The sequence below is a fragment of the Neomonachus schauinslandi genome, chromosome 11, assembly GCF_002201575.2.
Source record: "Neomonachus schauinslandi chromosome 11, ASM220157v2, whole genome shotgun sequence".
Taxonomy (NCBI): domain Eukaryota; kingdom Metazoa; phylum Chordata; class Mammalia; order Carnivora; family Phocidae; genus Neomonachus; species Neomonachus schauinslandi.
Window position 1 is genome coordinate 94890912 of NC_058413.1, and position 22110 is coordinate 94913021.

At 48.9% G+C, this 22110-nt stretch overlaps 1 protein-coding gene across 3 annotated transcripts in view; it reads right to left on the minus strand.

Moving 5' to 3' along the window:
• POU2F3 (POU class 2 homeobox 3) overlaps positions 1-22110 on the minus strand; it is a 73684-nt gene that overhangs the window by 42400 nt on the left and 9174 nt on the right. For all 3 annotated transcript variants that reach the window (XM_021696305.2, XM_044919305.1, XM_021696306.2), the window contains exon 3: positions 2415-2449. In XM_021696305.2, coding sequence (XP_021551980.1) covers positions 2415-2449 — 35 coding nt within the window. The remainder of the gene's footprint in view (positions 1-2414; positions 2450-22110) is intronic.

Sequence of the window (22110 nt, forward strand, 5' to 3'; positions counted from 1 at the left end):
CTGGCCTAAGAGTGTAAAGGAGTGTGACCTGGCTAAGCCTCTTTCTCCAAAATTCTCCCCTTCTTGAAAGGAAAGATCTGTCATGTCTGTTCTTTTTTTTTAAAGATTTTATTTATTTATTTGAGAGAGAGAGAGAGAAACAGCATGAGAGGGGATAGGGTCAGAGGGAGAAGCAGGCTCCTCGCTGAGCAGGGAGCCCGATGCGGGACTCGATCCCGGGACCCCGGGATCATGACCTGAGCCGAAGGCAGTCGCTTAACCAACTGAGCCACCCAGGCGCCCTGTCATGTCTGTTCTTGTCAGTAATGAGAAATCCAAAAACCCTTTCCAGGGGAGGGAGGAGGGAACAGCCCACCCCATGGGGCTCAGCTAAGTGAAGCAAATTCAAGCGAGGCCCACTCCTGGAAGAAGCCAGCATGCTTTCTCCCGACTGTTGGAGACACCACACCCCAAAAGATGTTCAAAGGGCCAGGGACCTCTCTGGATGCTGCCTAGGGCCAGAGGGGCTGCCCCCAGTCTTGTCCCAAGCACAGGGGTTTCTCAAGCTTCCAAAAGATCACATAGGCAGTTCAACCCACCAGGCCTGTGGAGCAGGCCACCTCCGGACTGGGCTGGTGTGGTCACATCTTGGTGTGGAATGGGCTCCTCCCTGTGCATCTTCTCCAAGGGCCTGGGACAGTGAAAGGTGGGTCCCAGGCTGCCATCCTGCCTCCTCAGGGTGGAAAGCACAGGGCACAGGCCCCATCCCAACCTGCTTAGGATTCTCCTTCAGGATCACAGAATCCTGGGGAATTTCCTCCATCCTCCCTTTCTCCATCCCTGAGAGAAGACTCTGTCTCATATGCAAAGACCATGGGTGAGAAGCTGACTCTACTGTCTCTTTCCCTTGGTGGCTGTTCCGGTGTTTAACGACCATGTTGGTGGCAAGTCCTAAGTCTGAAGCCTCTCTCTACTTTAGGCCTCGCGTACAGAGAGAGTAGTTTGCCTCCACTCGTTAGACGACGTCCACAGTGAACAAAATGCAGAACGCCTGAGAGGTTTTGGCTTGGGACTCCAGATTATTGCTCTCTCTGACCATGAAGGATATACCCAGAAAGTACCCAGCCCTTTAGGAAACGTTAGTAGTGACTTCAAATCACTGTATAGATAAAGGAGTCTGATCTCCAGTCCCACCTCAGACTGTCACCTAAACTAGGACGCAGAATATCAGAGCAAGAAGGAACCTGTGATTCTCCAAGGCACCCCCACATCAGGATTTTCTGCCCTTCCACCGCACTCTTCTCTGCCTGACAGAGTCCTACTCACCTTTTAGAGCTAGTTCAAATATTACCTCCTCCATGAAGCCCGCCCTGAGCTCCCAGGAAGAATGAACTCTTTCCATTCCTGTTTGACACCATGCTTTCTACACACCTCTAGTAAAGCAGGGTTGCGAGTGTATTAGAATTATTCCCTGAGGAGTCTCTCTCTCCTCCCTCTCCTTTTATCTCTCTCTTGCACTCTCCATGCTAGACTATAAGCTGCAGCAGGGCAGAGAGCATGTCTTAATTTTCTTTGTATTCCCACACCTGGCATAGTGTATATGCCCCACCCCACCCCCGGCCAAATTTAGGAAATCAATTAATTTTTCAGCTGAGAAAACTCAGACCACCTTGGCTTTCCTCCCACCAACATACCCTCCCACATCTGCTCTGGCATCATGCCCTGTGCGAGCCCTCTCCCCCCGGCTTCCCGCCAGCCTGATCTCAAGGGGGAAAGTCCTCTCCCTCTGCTCTATCCTTCCCTTCACATCTGTCCATCCCGCACTCTGTCCAACACCATCTGCCCCCACCTGAAGCCCTCCCAGACTAACTCGAACCCCACACAACTCGGTTTTCTTCAAAGGCGCCAAGCTTGTGTCTACACTGTCCCACGGAGCCAGGTTATACACTTTGTCCTGGGCTCTCTTGTTCTGTTCCTCCTGTTTTGTCCCCCATCTTCCCCTTTCAATCGGGAGTTCCCTGAGGGTCTCAGGTCCTCCATCCTTGGTACCTCCATACATTCCTCTCTGAACAATTGGTCCACGCAGACCGACTCACCCAAGAGGCAACTCGGACTAAACGCCGTGACGGGAAGAGAGCTGTGGTTTTAGATTCTGCATCACATCAGGCAAGTACTTAGTCCTAAATAAGTGCTCCAGGTGTCAGCACTCTTTTGAGGGGATAGTGGGGACCCCAACGTTGGCTTGTTGACTGGGGAGGGGCCGGACACAAAGGCCCTTGATAGGTCCCTGAAAGCTACTGAGCCTATGAATAAACACCCTCAAACTTGACATAATCCTCTTTATATCTCCCGCACCTGGCGTAGTCTAAGTGGCCGCCCCCTGCCCCTGCCCCTCAATATTTATAGAATAAAGGTTGCTTTCTGAAAGACCTTACCTGCCTGTTGAAATCTAGGCCATTTCGATCATTTCCTGAAAGAGATAAAAACGAAAGTATGAGTTGTTAGTGGGATTGGGACGGACTGAAGGTTAGAGGGAGGAGGGGGAGGGGGTGTGGGGGAGGAGCTTGTCTAGATTTTGAAAAAGAACACCCGCTTCCCCTGTGGCCAGGCTCTTCCTACTTATCCTGTTTCCTGGAGAGGTCTTTGGAAAATCTCCTCCAGGGTGGTGGATAACCAGGAAGAGTGACTTGTCCGAGGTCACACAGAGTCACCCGGGATGGAACTTGACATCCCGGAGCGTGCGTTCTGTGGCACTCCCTCAGACAGATAACAAGCTGTCGTGGCTAAGCAAGGGATGACCGGCCACCTAACACGGCTGCCCCATCCTGGTCCTCCTGGGGACATGACACCTAAGTCATGTCAGATAGACAGGTGTCTGTCCTTGCTTTCTCCCCTCTGGCTTTCATTTCTTGTCTGTTCATCTCTTTCCTTTTATAATGGAACAAGTTATGGTGGGATAAGTAAATGTGTGCTTAATAGAGAAAAATATTTGTTATAGAGAAGTATAAAGTAGCAGAAAAATCACTCTGCCGAGGGGCAGCTATAATTCATATTTTTGTATATGTTATCATCTTTTTTTATGTTTGTTTTTCCTCATTGATATTCACCACCCTGTATAAATTTTACCCCGCTTTTCCCAGTGAACATCATTAATATTTCCCCTCTACTATTAAGAGGCACCATAAATCTTTTATTTCTCCAATGCTTGCAAGCATCGTTTTTAATGGTTCCCTAATATTCCATTCTGGGGACCGTAGTTTGCTTAAATATACACCTATTGTTAGGGGGACTTGCTTCTATTGTTAGCTATAATAAGGTTTCCTTTTCCTATAATTATCTATGGCAGTGGAGCGCCTGGGTGGCTCAGTCGTTAAGCGTCTGCCTTCGGCTCAGGTCATGATCCCAAGGTCCTGGGATTGAGCCTGCATCGGGCTCCCTGCTCAGTGGGGAGCCTGCATCCATTCTCCCTCTGCCGCTCCCACTGCTTGTGCTCTCTCCCTCTCTCTCTGTCAAATAAATAAATAAAATCTTTAAAAAAAAAAAAAACCAAACCCCCAAAACCCCCACCAAACTATGGCAGGAGCCACCAAACACGCTTCCTTTATGCGCCATGGTTGGCTGGCTCTGTAACAGCAAGGACAATGACTACTTACTAAATACCATACATTCAGGGCATAGCACTGGGCTTAGTACATAATAGGGGTTCAAAATATACTGGTTGAATGAAAGAATAAATGGACAAGTGAATGAATTCAGAACTTTCAATCAGAAAATTCTTCTGCTTTTCATTGGCTCTTCAATAACTTTGGAATAAAGTCTCCATCCCTTAGCACAACACACAAATCCCCATATGACTGTCCCTCAGGATCCCACCTCGCTCCCTCCCAGGCACCCTGAGCTCAGGTGCAAACATACCAAGCCTGTCCTGTCTCCACACTTGCCCGGAGTTGGTTAGCCTTGCTCCACTCTGGACCCCAGGAGCCCTCGCTGCCCCTGCATGGCACATCATGGGACTCCTTTTCTGTGTGCTTTTCTCCTGCTAGTCTATGAGTTCCATGAAAATGGGGACATGACTTCCATTCTCAATGGCCACCACGGTTCCTAACATAGTGCAGTGTCTCAAGAAATGCCTGGTAGAAGAATGAATGGGACCGAAGAGAATCCTCTGGAGTTTTAACTTAAACCCCTTGCCTTGCTCTGTTCTAAATGAGGATGGGGAAGCGTGCCCTTTCCTCTATGGTTGTGAGGGCATCTCCTCTAGCAACCAGGGCAGCAAGACGAGAGCAGAGGATGAAGAGGGATGGGGTCCTGAGAAGGGCATACGGGGAGATAGGGAGTGACCTCTGGATAGCAGCCTGATTTTGAGATCAGTGAAGATAATACATAAAATCTGCAAGGGGAGCTAAAGGTAGGAAGGGCCCACAATCTGAAAGCAGTTGCACATAGACAGATAGACTTAAAGGCAAAATTGCTTTTACCTTTTTTTTCAATTGAGGTGTAACTGACATATAACATTACATTAGTTTCAGGTGTACCGCATGATTCAACATTTGTATACATTGTGAACATGCTGATCATCACAATAAGTCTAGCGAACATTCATCACTACACATAGTTACACATTTTTTTTCTTCTGATGAGAATTTTTAAGATCCACTCTCTCAGCAACTTTCAAATATGCAATCCAGTTTTATTAACTACAGTCACCATGCTGTTCATTATATCCCCAGGACTTATTGTATTTTATAACTGGAAGTTTTGGCGCCCTTTACCCATTTCACCTATCCCCACCGCTCAGCTCTCGCAACCACCAATCTGTTCTCTGTATCTATGAGCTTGGCTTTTGTTTTTGTTTGTTTGTTTGTTTGCTTGCTTGCTTTTGAGATTTCACATATAAATGAGATCATATGGTATTTGTCTTTCTCTGCCTGATTTATTTCCCTTAGCATAATGCCCTCAAGTTCTGTCCATGTTGTCACAAATGGCAAGATTTCATTCTTTTTCATGGCTGAATAATGTTCTATGTCCCATGTTATGTGTGCATATAGACATATACACAGCATATTTTCTTTACTTATTCATCCACCGGTGGACACTTTGGCTGTTTCCATGTCTTGGCTATTGTAAATAATACTGCACTGAACTGGGGGGGGAGATATCTTTTTGAGTTAGTGTCTTCATTTATTTGGATAAATGCCCAGAAGTGGAATTGCTAGATAATCCGGTAGTTCTAGATTTTATTTTTTGAGGAGCTTTTATCTTTAAAAAAAAAAAATCCTTCCATGACATTGTAAAGTTGGCCTAATAAGGAGTAATTTTAAAACTTGCCACAAGAGCAAATTCATTCATCCAATACGCATTTACTCAGCCCACACTAGGTACCAGGCACTGTTCTAGACACTGGGAATACAATCCTGGAGAAGACAGCAGAAGTCCCTGACTTCTTTTCGACTTGAGGAGACATAAAAGGAATAAGAAAACAAATACAGAATTACATTTAGAGATAATTACTGTGGAGAACAATAATACTTTGTCAGGGGAAGGGCGTGTCAGAGGCTGTTCATAAGCAGGTGGTCTGGGAAGGCCACTGAGGGGAGGTGAGGTTTTCACTCCATGAAGTGAGGACCCAACCTTTCGAAGGTCTGAGGAAGATCATTCCAGACAGAAGTATCAGGACCTAAGGCAAGAGCAGGCTTGCATGCTGAGGAATAGTAATGAGGCTAGTAGGGCTGAAGAATGGGGTAATCAGAGGCAAGCTGACGTGGATCTGGCAGACAGGTGATGGTGAAAGCTGAAGGACAACAGGAAGCGATAGAGGGTTTGAGCAGAGGAGTCACATGATCTTGACGTCAGTGTTTAAACCTACAGTGATGAGCTGGTAGGGGGTTAGAGAGCAGGAAGCAAGACCAGTTGAGAGCCATTGCCGTGGACCAGATGAGAAAGGGCAGCAGAGTGGAAGGGACAGTGACAGTGGAGGTGGTGAGAAAAGCTTGGATTTAGAATGTTGAATTGATAGCTGACAGGACTGGCTGATGGATGGGAGGTGGGGTACAGGGAAAGAGGAATCAAGGATGATTTCTAGGGTTTGGCCTTTCTCGATGGAATAATCGGTGGTGCCATTACCAGAGATGGGGGTGACTCAGGGAAGGGCAGGCTGGGGTAGAACGTCGAAAGCTATGTTTTTGAAGGAGGTAAGTTTGAGATGCCAGTGAGATATCCCAGGAGAGGCAGGGAAGTGAGTTTGGACTCAGGAGAAGTGTGAGGTCAGAAGTATAACCTGGGTAGTTATCTGCTTATAGGTGGCATTTAAAGCCACAGGATTCAGTGAGGTTACAAAGGAACTGAGTCCAGATGAAGAAGAAAGAAAAGTCAAGGCTGGGATGATGAGGAGGAGCCAGCGAAGGAGACGGAGAAAGAGTGGGCACTCGAGGAGGAGGAAGACCAGGCAAGGATGGTGACTGGGAGGTAAAAGGGGAAGATGTTTCCAGAAGGAGGTATTAATACAGTGAGAGAAACAGTGGAGGGCCAAAACAGTTTGACTTGGAGGAGGTCATCAGCTTTGTGGGCAATTAAAGAAGGTCTTTGCTTTTGATTTCTGTGAATGCAATTATCATGTTGTTTATGAGATCCACAAAATGGGAAAGATGAACAAGCAGAATTCAGAGTTTAATTTTAAAACTCACCAGCCAACAAAATTAATAATTTCTCTTGCCTAGAAGTTTTTCCATGGCCCTTCTCAAGAGGCCTCTTATCATGAGGATGCACCTGCTGCACTTGGAGCCTAGTGAGGACATTTCTCCTTCTCATCAAATTCATTCTTACCTGCGTTGGTATCTATACCTAATCTTTCTTGAAACCCAGCCTAAGTGAATGAGGTACCTGGTTGGCCAGGACCTCCCAAGGAGACTGGCCCCATGACACTCCAACAGAGTCAAGAGTGCCCTATAGCTCAATGCTGGGCACTTAGGAAGGGCTCAGCTCCCCAAAGGCATTCCGGTTCTGATTCTGATTCTACTGCTAATGCTCTAGATTGAGAGATGACTGGTGAGCCGTTCCTGGGACTCAGTTTATTCATCTTTGACACAGTGAGGTAGGTGCTCCTCTTTCAGGGAGAAATAAGAGGATGCAATTATCATATTAGGCGAAATCCTGGTCCACGATCATCAGAGACCTACTTTATACCCCTTTGCAATGCTCTGTGGAGAAGCAGCAAGGGCGTACTTGGAAACAGTCCTGGACTTGAAGTGGAGAACTGAGGTTCAAGGCTTGGCTCCATCACTCCCGGGCTGTGTGAGTTTAATCAAGGCAGGCAGCTCCAGAGGCTTCAGGCTTCTCAATGGCAAAATAAGGTCATAATTCCCATTCCACCCACTTTCCAGGATTATAGTAAAGCTCAAAGGAGAGAAAGCTAGTGACCATGCTTCATGCACTGGGAGGTACTCCCCAGTTGTAGAGCTGGGCTCCAGACATCCTGGGCCATTCCCCTATCCAGGCTAAGCCTGGTCTTATGTTAGGGACTTTGCATGTGCTGTGCCCTTCTCTCCCTAGAAAATACACACTCGTCCTCTAAGACTAAACTCAAATGTCACATCCTCCATGAAATTTTCCCAAAGCAAAATACGGGATTTTCTCTGTGTTTCCACACCTCTTATTTATGACTTTTATTGCACATACCACATTTTTTAGACCCAGTGGTTCATGTGTTTGTTTCTCTCATGAAATCATGAGCTCCTAGAGGTTAGCATTATTATAAATCTTATTCATCTTTGAACCTCAAGTGCCTAAAGTACCTAATACACAGTAGGTGCCAAATGACCATGTGTTTGATCCAAATTACTAAGGAACTGCTCCAAAAACCAATCTTTGATTCTGACCTGAGAAAGTCACAGGTACCACCATCTGCCGAAACTTTGAACATATCATATTTCCAAGCCCTGGCTCCCTCTTTGGAAGGTAGCAATCACTTGCAGGAAAAACAAAGCAGGACAGACACACAGAAGGAAGAGTTGGAAGGACACTGAAGTCCAAACTCAGAGGGGAAGCACCTTGCAGAGGACACACAGCCTCAGAGAACTTGAATCAAGACCAAAGCTTGATTTCTCAACTCTTATACTCATACAGTTTTCCCAGTAAAGGCACTGCATGGGACACCTGGCTGGCTCGGTCAGTAGAGCATGTGACTCTTGATCTTGGGGTTTTGAGGTCCAGCCCCATGTTGGGCCTAGAGCTTACATAAAAAAAAAAAAAAAAAAGGCACTGAATCCAGTGGCCGACACAGAGAAACCAAGGGTTTGACTTTGATCAACAGCTTAGGTAAATAAATGTTGATCAAATTTGGAAATGATTCAAAGCAGAGAGGGAGATGAATGCAGAAAACTGGATGATAGAATCAGGATTAGAAAATATTTTGGCATGTTCTAATAGGAAGCCCAAACCAACAAGGCAAAATGTAACAGGAATAAATGTAAAGCCCTGTACTTGGGTTAAACAAAATCAACTGTATATATATATAAAAGACAGGGGAAGTTGAACTGTACACTTAGAAATGGTTAAGATGGTAAATTTTATGTTTAAATTTAATGGTTTATATTTAGTTCTTATGTGGTTTTTTTTTTTACCTCAACAAAAATGAAACAGACAAAAAGTAAACTAGAGACTTTTATTTTTTAATTAGGGAATTCTGTTTTAACAAATACGCTAGCCCAGAAATCTGCTTTTCTACTTTATGTTGGGTAGTCCACTAAAGTAGTCAAATTGCACAAAGTTATACCCAACTAGAAGACTATCTGCTACGTATGACCCAGCAATCCTACTTCTGGGTATATCTCCAAAGTAAATGAAAACAATGCTATTAAGGAGATATCTGCACCCCCATGTTCACTGTGGCGATATTCACAACAGCCAAGATATGGACACAATCTGTGTCCATCGATGGATGGATAGATAAAGAAGATGTTGTTTATTTACACACACACACACACACACACACACACACAGGGGCACCTGGGGGGCTCAGTAGGTTAAGCGTCTGCCTTCGGCTCAGGTCATGATCCCAGGGTCTTGGGATCGAGCCCTACGTCAGCTCTCTGTTTGGCGGGAAGTCTGCTTCTCCCTCTCTCTCTGCCCCTCCCCCCCTTGCTCATGCTCTCTCTCAAATAAATAAATAAATACATAAAATCTTAAAACACACACACACACACTGGAATATTATTCAGCCACGAGAAAAATGGAAATCCTGCCATTTGTGACAACATGGATGGATCTTGTGGGTATTATGCTAAGTGAAATAAGACAGAAAAATACAAATACTGCGCGGTATCACTTACATGTGGAATCTCAAAAAAATTTTTTTTTAAAAGTCAAACTCATAGAAACAGAATGTGAGAGAGTAGAAAAGTGGTTGCCAGAGGCTGAGGGAGTGGGGGGATAGGAAGAGGTTGGTAAAATGGTACAAACGTTCAGCTGTAAGATGAATAAAGTCTGAGGATATCAATAGAGCACGGTGACTATAGTTGATAGGACTCTACTGTATAATGGAAATTTGCTGAGGAGAACTGAAAGGTTCTCTCACATACAAAAAAATGTAAATAGGTGAGGTGATGGACGTGATAATTAACCAGATGGAGGGGATCATTTCCCAGTGTATACACATATCAAATCACCATGATGTACGCTGTGAATCTCTTACAATTTTATCACTTGCACATCAACAAAGCTGAAAAAAACCCCATACTACGTGCTATAATTGGAAGCCTCATAAAAAGCTTTTTCAACATACCAATAACCAATTTCAAACTACAGTAGCAATAATCGTAGCGGATACATATGGTGACTAGGAATTCAAGCATGCAGAGTGTCAGGCATTTTGCCGCCAAAATGTCTGTCCTCTGTATGTTACATTTTGAGAGAGGCTGAATCTCCTAAAGAAATCAGATATGTCTCCCCTGCCAAAAAATAAAAACAAAAAGGAAGAAAGAATTCTCATTTCTGTTTGTTGGCAGACATTATTTGGAAATAAACCTTTCGAGGAGGGGGCACAAGGGGAGGCTGGCTTTAGAGTATCCCACGTGGAAAAGAAACCACAGAAAAGGACATTTTTGAGCTGGCCAAAGCTCAGTATTAGCCCAAGTGTGTTGCATGTTTGTGGTGTAGCTGCTTAAAAAGCTAAGGCGGTCCCGTTCATTAATGGAGAGGCAGATCAAGGCAGATCCCTGACTGAGAGCATTGTGCCCAGTACAGGGCGTCAGTTTGAAAAAGGGATGAACTGGGCTGCCGAGCATGAGGACCAAGATGGTAAGGGACCCAGATGTCACATCAGATGAGGAAAGGAGATTTAGCCTAGAGATGACAACACTTGTCTTTACATAAAAACTTCTTCATGGCATTGCCATGAGAATTAAATGAGAAATTCATTTTAAGTATAATAATGGTATTGTAGTTAAGAAGGAAACGTTCCTTCTGTTTTACAGATGCATCCTTGCCATATTTAGGATGGAAATGTTGCAATGTCTAGAATTTATAAGAAAATATTCCAGGAGCAGGAAGAGCAGAAATGTGATGGTCGTTGAGAGTAGACAATGAGTATATGGGGGCTCATTGTATTTGTCTCTGTTGTCATGTGTGTTTGACAATGTCCACAAGGGAAAGTTGAAAAGAAAAAAAAAAAGGGATTTCAGAAACAAATGGATGAAGCAAATATGGATGGCGAGATGTTGACAGTTACCAAATCCAGGTGGTGGGTATATGGCTGTTCATTAACTGTTTTCTATGTTTTCCGTACGTCTGAGTTTTCGCAAAATAAAAAATTCTAAATACAATTCAATGAGGGAACATTGGAAAGCACTTGGCATAGTGCCTGGTGCATAGTAAGTGCTTAAATAAATATCAGTGGACTTTTCCTTCCTCTCCAAATATTGGCATGGAAGTGAACCAAGCTTAGCCTGAAGCAGCAAAGAGCAGAGCAGGGCCACGGGCGAAGCTGCTGGAAGGCAGGCTTCATTGCAGTGGGAGGAAGAATTTTGTGAAAAGTGGATGTGTTCAGCAGTGAAACTAATTTCACATCGTCAGAGCTCCCCATTGCTAGGAACATTCAGCCAGGGGCTGCTTGTATTCAGCGATGTTACAGAAGTGGTTTTGGAATCGAGGGACAATTTGATGGCATCAAGAGGGGGATTTCAGGGAATCTCTAAAATTCCTTCCATCTCTGAAGTCTTTCCATTCAACGCAGCTGGTTGAAATGCACCAAGGTTTTTTCTCCCCTCCCAGAAACTGGTCCCTGTCAGCAGCATAGGCAGAGCGAGGCAGAAGAAGGACCAAAGAGCTCTTCTTACCATTTCCCTCTGTCCTGTTTGTTCTGCATACAAACAAAAGATAAGGACATAGAAGGCAGGGGGGAGGGCAGACAGGGCTTGAGAAGGAAGCTTTAGAATCCCCCATTTGGAGGTCTTGGGGGCAAATGGGTGAGATCTATGCCAAGCTGAAAGGGCACCCACTGGGGTCTCTCCAGGCTTCTTTGGGTTCTCATGGCCCCCTGGCAATCTCTGAGCCATGAGGCTTCCAGAAAGAAAGCAGGAGGAGAGCCAACACCTTGAAACCCTGGCTCATGAGCCTGGGGGAGACCTCAGGGCAAGTTCCCTGCCTTTGGGAAGATGAAGCATTATTATTCACCCCATTTCAAAGATGAGGAGACTGAGTCTCAGCCAGGTTAGGTGATGGGTACAACCTATCAGAACCCCGGGGGGCCCACAACAGACAGTAGGAGACACACCAGCCCTCTGCGTTCCCACCTCTGAGCAGCAGACCTGCTGATTTTCATAGCTTTGGCAGCACCGGGATGTGAGTTTGCCTGGGGAGCAATTCTCTGGGTGAGGGGGGTGGAAGCACAGAAATGGAGAACTGTCCAAGCAGGATTTTTCACTTCTGCCTGGTAAACAGTGCGGAGTGCTCGGCAATGGGGCTGAACCTCTCCCAATTCTGGACTGCTTCTCTTCTCACCAGCTCCGCACCCGGTATAACCCAGTAAGACTTTCAGTGCCACTTTCTGACCACTTGGCAGCTGGTGGGCACTTCCTGGGAGAGCCATGCTTAAAGCTCCCAGGACCCTGGAAACACTCCTGGGTGCTGGCTACCAGAGCAAACCAAGAGAGACTTGCCGGCACGGTCACTTAAACCAGTCAAAGCAGTTGTTTTCCAGGACCCCACAGACACCATGCCTACCTTTTCTGTTACTTGAGATTCCTCCAAGGAACTGGCAGTGTTGCCTAATGGTCAGAGTTCTGTACAGAGAACACACGGGAAACTGAGCTCGAGGGTTACTTCAAAGGCTGTTTTACGCTGGACTTGGGGCAAGTGGCTTAATCTCCATAGCCTTCAATTTCCCTTAAATATTAAAACAAAAAAGTTTCTGTCTGCATTCCTGCCACCTCCTTTACAGGGGCAAGGAAATGCCCAGGAGGACCCTGAGGAGGACCCCCTGAAGACCGGGATGCAGGACCTGGGATGGAGAGGAGAAAGAGCCCTAGTTTAGGGGTTGGGGGAGATCTGACTCCCAGTTCTCCCCTAGCTCAGTGTCCTCAGTCAAATCACCTTACCTCGGGGGGTGTAGATAGCAAATGCAGACATGCACGTGGGTGCAAGCCATGCCCAGGGAGGTGTCACGAATGCATCACTGCACCCTCTTCCTTGTTCTAACATCCCTGCTTCCGCGACCACCACCGATGGTCAGAATGAGCTCTCCTGAAGAAACCCATTTACCACCCCAGGACAGGGGGATCTCTCAGGTGCCCTTGACCTCTGACCATGTGTGGAGTTGGGAATTTCCATGATTTAAAGCTTCTTCCTCTCTACCCTAAGGTAGAGCAAATCTCTTCAGGGATTCCTCATGACATGGCCCAGGTGAGCGACCTGACTGACGCCTTTTCTCCATACACACACACACACACACACACACACACACACCCTTGTGAGACTGAACCCTGAAGCCTTGCTCTCCGGTCCCTTCCCACAGATCAGGAGCCTGGGGCTGAGCCACAGTGGACACAAGGGGCTCCATGGCACCAGCTCCCTCTGCCATCTGTCATGATGTTCTTTGACAAATGAAAGGCTCCTCACATGGTCTTCTCATGGTTTAAGCCTGACAGTCCCCACTGCTTCTCAGCCTGAGCTGTAGATGGGACTCCCCGGGGCTCCCCTACAAGTGCCCCCTCACCTCCTGCTGGCCCAAAGTGGGCAGCACCATCAGAGGCCACACGGAAGCAGTATCCAGGCAGATGCACCAAGTTCCAGAAAAACAGGCCAGGGACTCAGGTCCCTGCGGCAAGGAATGCGGCCAGAAGAGCCAGGTCCCCACCAAAGTCTCAACTCATAGTCCCCTGAGCCTGGAAAACAAGAAAAATCCAACTCCAAAGGAAGAACTCTGTTAGTAAGCCCAGGGTTCTGGTTGCACTAATGAGCACATCTCAGAGAAGCGCCTCGCCTGCAATTTTTCTATTAGGAGCATTAAATGCTCAAGAGGACTAGAGACTCCCAGTGCTACCCCTGCCATTTACAGGGAAGGAAACAGTCCCAGAGAGGACAAGTGATGAGCTAAAGGTCATACAGGTAACAAGCGGCACAGCAGGAACTACTCCCCAGAGCTCAATGCCCAGACTTGACCCTGCACGACACCCGTGGGGGTTCTTTAAAGGTCGACTCCAGACCAGCACCACTCTGCCCTTGGCCCAGCCTGGGGAAGGAAGAGGTTCAAAGAGGCTTAAGGTCAGTCGGAGACTGAGCAGCTCTACCCTAGCCCTCTTCCCGGCACAGAGTGAAGCGGGCTGAGAAGGGCAGGAGGAGATGCCTGGGAGGGCCACGTGGCTGGGCTCGGGCTTTCCTGTGGGTGCGCACATGACCTTGTGCGGCTCAGAGGGGTGCGCGCGTAGAAAGCAAGCTCGGACAGGAGATGCTCTCTCACACTTGCGGAACAACTCACACGTCCAAAAGCTGCCACGGGTAGGCTCTCATTTCATTCCTTCCTCGTGGCTTGTTCTACGGACAAGGAAACCGAGGCTGGGTCCCCGCACCAGCACTGTGGGGGGTGCGGAGGGGGAAGGGGCAGGAACTTGGATCTCAAGTTCTGGCTCCAGGGCCAGTGTCCTTGCCAACACACATTGATCACAGTGACACGCACTGGGTTTGCTTCTCTACTGTGCTGTGCATTTCCATCTCCAGTTCGTATGTGGTCCCCACCCCACCTGCCTGTGAAGTCTACAGGGCTGGAATGACAGGACTCCTGTTTCACCAGTGACTAGAGGCTCAGAGAGGCTGGGGCTTGTTATAGGTCCCACAGCCCACTGCGGAGCCCAGACCCCACCACCCTTCTCTCTGCTTTCCTTCTTGTAGAGTAAGGTGGTCCTCCCCTCTGGGGGCTGCAGGGGCCGCCTCTGACGGAAGGGTGCTGGGGAGAGAGAGGAGAGGCTTAACCCAAGGAAAGGACAAAACAGAAACAAAGGACAGAGGATACTGCCTCTGGGGTGGGGGGAAAGTGTTCCTAAAGATAGCTTCCTCTCACATCCCCACTGTGACTTTGAGAAAGTCATTCCCCTTCTCTGACCCCAGTCTCTCCCCCATAAAATGGGAGAATAGGACTAGATCAGAGCATTTTCAAACATTTTGGCAGCAGAACACTGTTTTCAAATAATAAGGAATAATTAGTAGCTGACATTTATTGAGCATTTACTACGCACCAAGCTCTGCAGTAAACATTTTATACACATGCAGCATTTAATCCTTATAACCACCCTATGAGTAGGTGCTCTTATTATCCCCATTTCACAGATGAGGAAAGGAGGCTCAGAGGGGTTCATCAACCTGCCCAAGTTTCCTGATTAGTAAATCACTGAGCAGAAACTCAAGCCCACGTCCGTCCACCAGGCAAGGCTGTCCGCACTACATCATACCATCTCCAAATGGAGCGTCATATGTGGTTGCTGTAGAAACTCGAAGGAAGTAAAGGACTTTTAGATTTTCCAGAACTAGCAATGTCCCCTAATCTCATTAAACCTGGCCGGTGCCTTAGCACTGGGTCCTGGGGGGAGGGGGTCTCTCCACCTGTTCCCTCCCCTTCCTCCTGTCATTTCCCTATTTTCTGAGAAGTAGAGACAGGCTTGAGTCAGGATCCACATGAGGAGCCCGCAGGGGTGGAGGTGACTGGCCCCTCTAGCCCTCTAGCCGGGCAGGCGCTCAGTGGGGTGACTACTTAGCTAGGGCTGCTCCTGGGCCCTTCCCCTGAAGCAGGCTTCCCACTCCCAAATGCAAGTGGCTACAACGGCCTGCTGGCCAAAGTGAATGAGTTCATAGGCAGGGCTACTCAGGAGACAGCCTATATTACTAATCGAGGTTCCCTGGATCGGCTGTTGAGTCCCTGCCCCACTCTGTGGACACTTGATGCTTCTGATACTAATACCAGCAAACAGCATTACTCCACGGCAGGCACTGAGGTAAGTGGGTTTAAGTTAAATATTGACCCATTCGATCCTTACAGCAACCTCAGGAGATAGATACAATTATTATCCCCATTTTACAGACTAGGGAACTGAGCAGGGAACCATTAAGTAACTAGCCCAAGGTCATAACTAGTAAGCAGAGAAGCTGGGATTCACATACAGACTCTGGCTCCAAAGTCTAAGCTCCTCATGACTGCACCTTGGTGAGCTGGGGGCAGGGGTGCAGCAATTCACATCATTCCAAGCATCTTACAAATAATTTTAGAGACCCTCAAGGTCACACCTGTTATCCAACGCACAAGCTCAGACCCAAGGATGGGAAGCGATTGTCTAAGAGCACAAGTGGGTGGTAGAGGCTAGAATCCGTCTGTCCTCACATCTCCTCAGCCGAATGAGAAAGTACAGATTGTTTTTCCAATTTCATGGGTAGAAAAACGGAGATGACCAGTCTGTGGTCACCAGAGGGAGGTAGGCTCGAGTCCAGAAGTAGAACACACTCAATGGTTGCTCTGAGCTCAAGCGTCCTCAGGACATGGAGGGGTAAACTGAGTCCAGGGGCAGGAGGGGGACCTACCCAGTTCTCCCAGGAGGCAAAGGCCACTAGCACCCAGCCCAGCCTGACCTCTGTCACCTCTCCCCTGGCCTGTGGAGGCAGGGGTGGGAGGGAGTCAGCCCAGTGCTGCCTCCCTTTGATAACTTTGAGCCTGGGGCACACAAGTGCCAGCCGGCTTCACCCCCTTTGTCCGAGCTTCCCTCCTCAAGAAAACCTTAATCATCCTCATTTGAATTTCAAATGACCTCTCCCCTCTCCCCCTCTCCGCCCCAACAGGCTTTGAGGCAGGGATATGGAAATTCACCCTGCAGTATGGAAATCATAGCCCTATGCAAATCGGGTGCCAAGACCCCATCGTCATAGCAACCACTGGGTTTCCTCTCCTTTAGGCACCTCTCTGGGCTCTCTGGCTTGCCCCTCTTCCCAGCTGGAGCAGGTGGGGGAGTGGGGTGGGCAAGCCCCCTGCCAGCGGCCTCGCTGTGGCCCACAGCAGACAGGTGGGGCACCCCTAACTAAGGTGGCCAGCAGGGCCCAGACCTGCCAGCCCACCTGCATGCTTTCCTGGCGCAAATCTGGACCGGACCGAGCCTACCGAAGCGAGGCCAGCCGCTGTGTTTTTTTCCTGGCCGGGGCTAATCCAAGGATGGGGTAGGGGGGGGGGGGGGGGAAGTTCTGGAGTCCGGAGGACACAGAAAGGCCCCCAAAGGAGGTGGCGGGAGAGGGGAGACCTAGGGGGCTTCCATGGCACCATGGTAGGTGATGAAAAGCCCAGCATGGAACCTGTATGTAAAATGCCATGCAAATTAACAACTATTATTTTTTGAGTCAACTGCACTGGTGCTTTTTGGGAGATGCCTGCAGCTCAGTTTCCCATGCTCCTGGCTTGGCACAAAGGCCTGCCTTCCCCGAGTCTCCCAGGGCCCTCCTGTTACCCCAGAAGTGCCCCCTCCCCAGTGAGCACCAGCCCACGGAGGAGGCAGGAGGGGACAGAAATGTCAGTGGCTGAAGTCCCTGGAAATGAAATTTACCGCCTCATTCTCTGAGGCCCCCCGGCCCAGCCAAACCCCCGGGGTTCCAGCGAGGGCGGACCAGCCCTAGCTGGGGTGACCTCAGGCAGCTTCGCTTGTAAGGACACTCAGCTCTGATCCCCTCCCTCTCCTCCCAAAGCTGCTTCTCCCTCTCAGCAACTTTTCCTAAGAATGGGTGATTCCAGGCAAAGCCCTTCCCAGGGGAGGTGTTTCAACACAGGGACCCCACTAGCAAATGCTGGCCTGAGACTCTGACATCGGGTCTCCCCGGTGCCTGCAGCAGAAGTTCACAAACCCTTGCCCAGGATCCCCAGGCTGCCTTTGAAAGAGCAGCCTCTGCCAGGAGGGAAGACTGCCAGTGGATGCACCCCCAGGGGCCAGAGGGCTTGGAGGTGGGGATTTTGTGAGTGTGTGTAAGTGGGTCTGTCTGTGGGCTGGGAGCGGTGATGGGGATCCGAGGGGCAAGGTGGGACTGCATTTCAGTTGCCTGGACTTGGGCTGCTCTTCAAGCCCCTAAAACACATCCTACTTTGGTAGCTCCTTTCTCTTTAAATTCTTTTTCCACTTGGTCAGCACTTTTCCACACCAGGTGTTCTTTGCCCTAATTGTTTCTTGAGGAAGAGGGTGGACCCAAGAGACCAAAAGCATTTACTCACACCTGGGGGGGTGGGCTATAAATGTGGGGTGCCTTAATGAAGGGTTGAGGCCCAGCAAGCGGCAGTGGTCTGAGTCTCCCACTCTGTGTGTGGGGGTGGGGGGGGTCAGGCACCCCTGCCCGCAGAGCACAGCCTGGGACCCACCTCTCCTGCTGGATCTCTCTAGCATCACACCCATGATACCCACAGCGGGCGGGGAGGAATGTGAAGGTCATAAGATATACCCAAGGTCGGAAGTACCCGTCGCTCACGGCATGCCAAAGGACAGGGACATTCTGACACCAAGGCCAACTCTAAGACAGGGCCCCTCGATGTGTGCTCAAACGGCCAGGGCTGCTCCGCCAGCTGTTTGTGAAAGTCTGAGACCCGATAATACAAACACAGAGAGTGAACTTAGAAGTGTTAATAGAGCCCCCAGCATGTGATGAGTGGGCTCTCCCTGTCACCGGCAGGTATGGACTAGCTCAATCGCGTGTGGCGGGTATGACCTGCTGTCCTGCGCGGTGGGACCACGTGCTGGTCTGGACAGACCAGAAGCGGAACAGCTGGTCCTGTACCCCAGCTTGTTGGAGAGGCAGTGCCCCCTAAGGAATGCCCACCGATGAAACCACACGGATGGTAAAAGACAGCACATGGATGCCCCCCACTGGGCTCCCTCTCTTTGTCCCCTCTTAGGCTGAAGAGAAAGGAGGTCCAGGTTCTTCTGGGGGCCGCAAAGATGGAGGCAAGGGTGGTGGGGAGCCACTTGCCTCCAAAAGGAAGGGCCGGCGCCAGGCAGGACTGGCCCAGTCACCCATGGCTCATCTGGGCAGCTCGATGCTGCCTTGTTTGCCCTGGGGGCTTGGGTTTGGGAATCATGGATGAGCAAGAGTCTGAGTGGTAAGGCTGGTAGAGGTGAGAGTAGCTGTTGAAGCTGTTTTGTTTGCGAGGGTTCTCTGATTGCTAGGGGCAGACAGGCAATTCCAGACACCACAGGCTGCTCTCCCGAGATTTCTGGCACAAGGAGCCATGGTATGAAGCCTGGGGAGTGAGTTAGTACCTTCTAATCTCCCTAGCACGGAAACTGGAAACACTCTGGTTTAGAAGGCTCTAACAAGAGGCAACAGGCTTATGCTGGGGGTCTCAGGCAAGAGATGAGAACAACTTCTAGGCACTGAGGATTGTATCCTACAAGAATAGGGGGCCAAGAGAAATCGTGGGGTTAGCTTTTCTTAAGGAAAATATCTCTAAGACCAGGAGATTCCTTCATTTTCCAGGGATGGTTTTGAAATGTCTCCAAGGGAAGAGAGAGGCATAGACAAGAATCCCTACATCCTCAGAGTCCTTACACCATCAGGAATTCATATCAATCCCTGCCCCCCTCCCTGGACACTTGGAAGGGCTGTGGCTTCATTTTCCTCTTCAAGAGAGGTGAGGGGCAGAGCAGGTAGAGAGGGAGGTGCGGGACCAGGGTCAGCAAGTGCAAATCCCAGAGACTACTAGTCCATCCCCTTCTAGCACCCTCCTCCCCCTATTACAACAAGGAAACTCAAGTCTAGGGCACAGGTAGACATGTCCCACGTGGCTCAGTGACAGAGCGTTGTCCTGTCTCCTGAATGTTTCTGATAATTTTCAACCTAATGATGGATTGTATTTGTACAGTGGTGCACCCTTTGCGAAGCACGTTCATACCCACTCTGTCATTTAATCATGAAAGGGGCGGGTGTGTGTGCACGTGTACCCCATTTAGAAAGGGCTAGGAATAGGAGACTCTTCTTCACCTCCCCCACCCCCCCCAAGTACTTCCTAGATTTCTGCTGTCCTCTCTGTCATGGAAAGAATGGTTTTATTCCATAAATATTTGGACTGAAAGCCATACACATCTCTAAAAGACTTCTGCCTGTTTCTGCCTAGAACCTCACTTCCTGGCCATGATGAAACATAGTTTCTTTACCCTTGGCTTCTCTTCCTGAGGACTCAGTAGGGTGGAGATGGTGAGGAATGAATTGGTTGAGAAGGACTTTCTAGTCTTGGGTCAGTTACTCATTCTTCCTGTGGGACCTTACGAGAGGCACCAGCCTATCTGTACTCCCTACATGGTCATGCCCATTCCTTCGTAAAACCATGTTGGAAGTTCTCAGGTGAAGGGCAAAAGGGTCCCCAGAGAGCTAAGATGCCTTGGCGGTCCTTCTGGAGGGTAGGGCAAGTGTTAGCCATTCCGCCTCACTGACAGGACAACTGAGGGTGGAGAGGAGCTGCAGGAATGGACAACTGACAAAGCTCAGTCCCTCCCTCATCTCTAGCTTCCTGTCCTCCCGTGGTTCTCCTCACAGAAATCTTCCTTCCCATATCTCTGAGCAGGACAAGGGTGCCAAGGAATTTGCTCTACTATCATCTCGGTTTGCAACCCCACCCCAGTGTCCCATCAGAGGGTTGGGGGCGGGGGGAGACTGGTGCCTTAGTGAGGCTGGCTCAGGATGAAAGGGAAGGAGAAAATTCTTTCTGAGGTTAGATTCTCACCCTCCCCATTTCACCAGAGTTCCTGCTCTTCCCCAGGAAGCATGTTTTGGCCCCAGATAAGGCTTCTGCCTCTTGGACTAAATCAACCCACCTTCCAGGGGTTTGGTTTCCCTCCAGCCCTGTTGGCTGGTGCCCCCTCCATAATCTTGGGACCTCTCCTGATGCTACCAGTCTCCTGTGTCCTCTATCACTGGCTCCTGTGTTGGTCCCCAGTCTTCCCACCCCCATCTCTGGGTAGAAAGTCAGTAGGAAGACGCAGGTTTAACCCTATCATTTGCTAGGTATGGGATCTTGGGAAAATCAGCCTCAAATCCCTCATCTTCAAAGTGGGATGATACCATCTACCCACACAGAACTGTTGGAAGGGCCAAATGCATTGGATGTTTGTGCTCTTTTAGACACAATTGGCACTGTCATCCCTTCCGCCATGAATTCCTGTGATAGAAGGGAAAGCCCCTTGAGGACACGGACTGTTTCTTCATCTTTTTGAGCCCAGGGTCTACACTAGCGTGCTCCTTGGATGTTGGTTACAGGACTACCAGCTAGGTCGGAGCGGAGGATCAGAGATAAATGGAGCAAGGAGGCTGGCGGTGTCCAAGGGGACATGGAGAAGGCAACTGGAATAAAGGGACTAGGGAGGGGCTGAGGGCGATGCGGTAGCGAGGGAGGGCTTAGCTCTGGGGAAGCCTTTACACAAAGGCACGACGTGGAAAGTGATGGCAAAGAATTTGGAAAAGCAGAACATGTACACTGTTTTCAAGATTCAGCTCCTAGAGATTATCCAGCCCAAATCCAAAGGTCTCGGTGCGGAAACACTTGCCCAGTAATCTGGGCAGAGAGGTAACGGCAGAGCCAAGATAAGAATCCAAAGGAGTCAGGCCTGAGTTTGAGTCCTGGTTCAAAGCTGTATAATCCTGGGCAAGTCAGTTTCTCATTCTTTAGCCACAATTTCCTCCTTGATAAAAACAGGGATCATAAGAATGAAATGAGATGGTGCACGTGAAATCCTAGGCACATGTCCACGTGCCCAGGTATGGGGAAGAGGCTGCGTGAATGTGGCTGGACTTTCTCTCCTCTTTCCTGTGCCCAGCATGTCTGTCCTCCGCTGTGTTTGAGGCTACTCTGTGACCCGTGTGGTCAAAAGTCCCAGGGTTAGCTGTATGGGTGCTTGGGGTTTGTTAGTTACAGATGCGGGGGCTTTCGAAATGTCGGTAAGCCTGTATATTCTTATCAACCACTCAGTTGAGAACAGGGAAAGAAAATGTTGTCAGTCTCAAGAATGAAGGAAAAATAACAGGGACATAAAAGAAAGGATAGAAAAGCTGATGATTCAGAAATCTAGAAACTTGGCTCCAGTCCTCTGGGAGGGGGGTGCCAAGGGTGTCGGGAAGGAGGACTGAACAGGGGATCAGGAGATTTCTGGACTCTAGTGCTGCCACAAAGACACTCGGAGGCCTTGGGCAGTTCATCCTCTGTCCGTGCCTCAGCTCCTTATAAGCAGGAGGAAAGGGAAGAATGAATGAGCTGCCTGTCAGGTCTCTGCCAGCCAGGAGGTCTGTGTCTGGACCTGAGAACGTCCTCCTTCGCAGTCCTAGCCTGTGTGGATGGGGAAATGACTTCCCTTTCCAAGCTCCCAGCCCTTGTGCCCCTTGGGGATTTCACACAACACAGGAGGTGCTCTCAGGGAGCTGGGGGTTTCTAGGTCACCTTTTGTTTGTAGTTCCTTTAAAACTCAGAGACAAACCACCCCCTAATTCACGCACTGCTGGGAAGGGGGATCTGCCTTTTAAAAATCCAAAGGAAGCCATTTAACCAAGTTGGTAACCATTGTGACTCATAATAAGCTTTTCTCTGTATAAAAAAAAAAAAATGAGTCAGAATGACTTTCCAGGAAGTTTGGTTACTTTAATTAG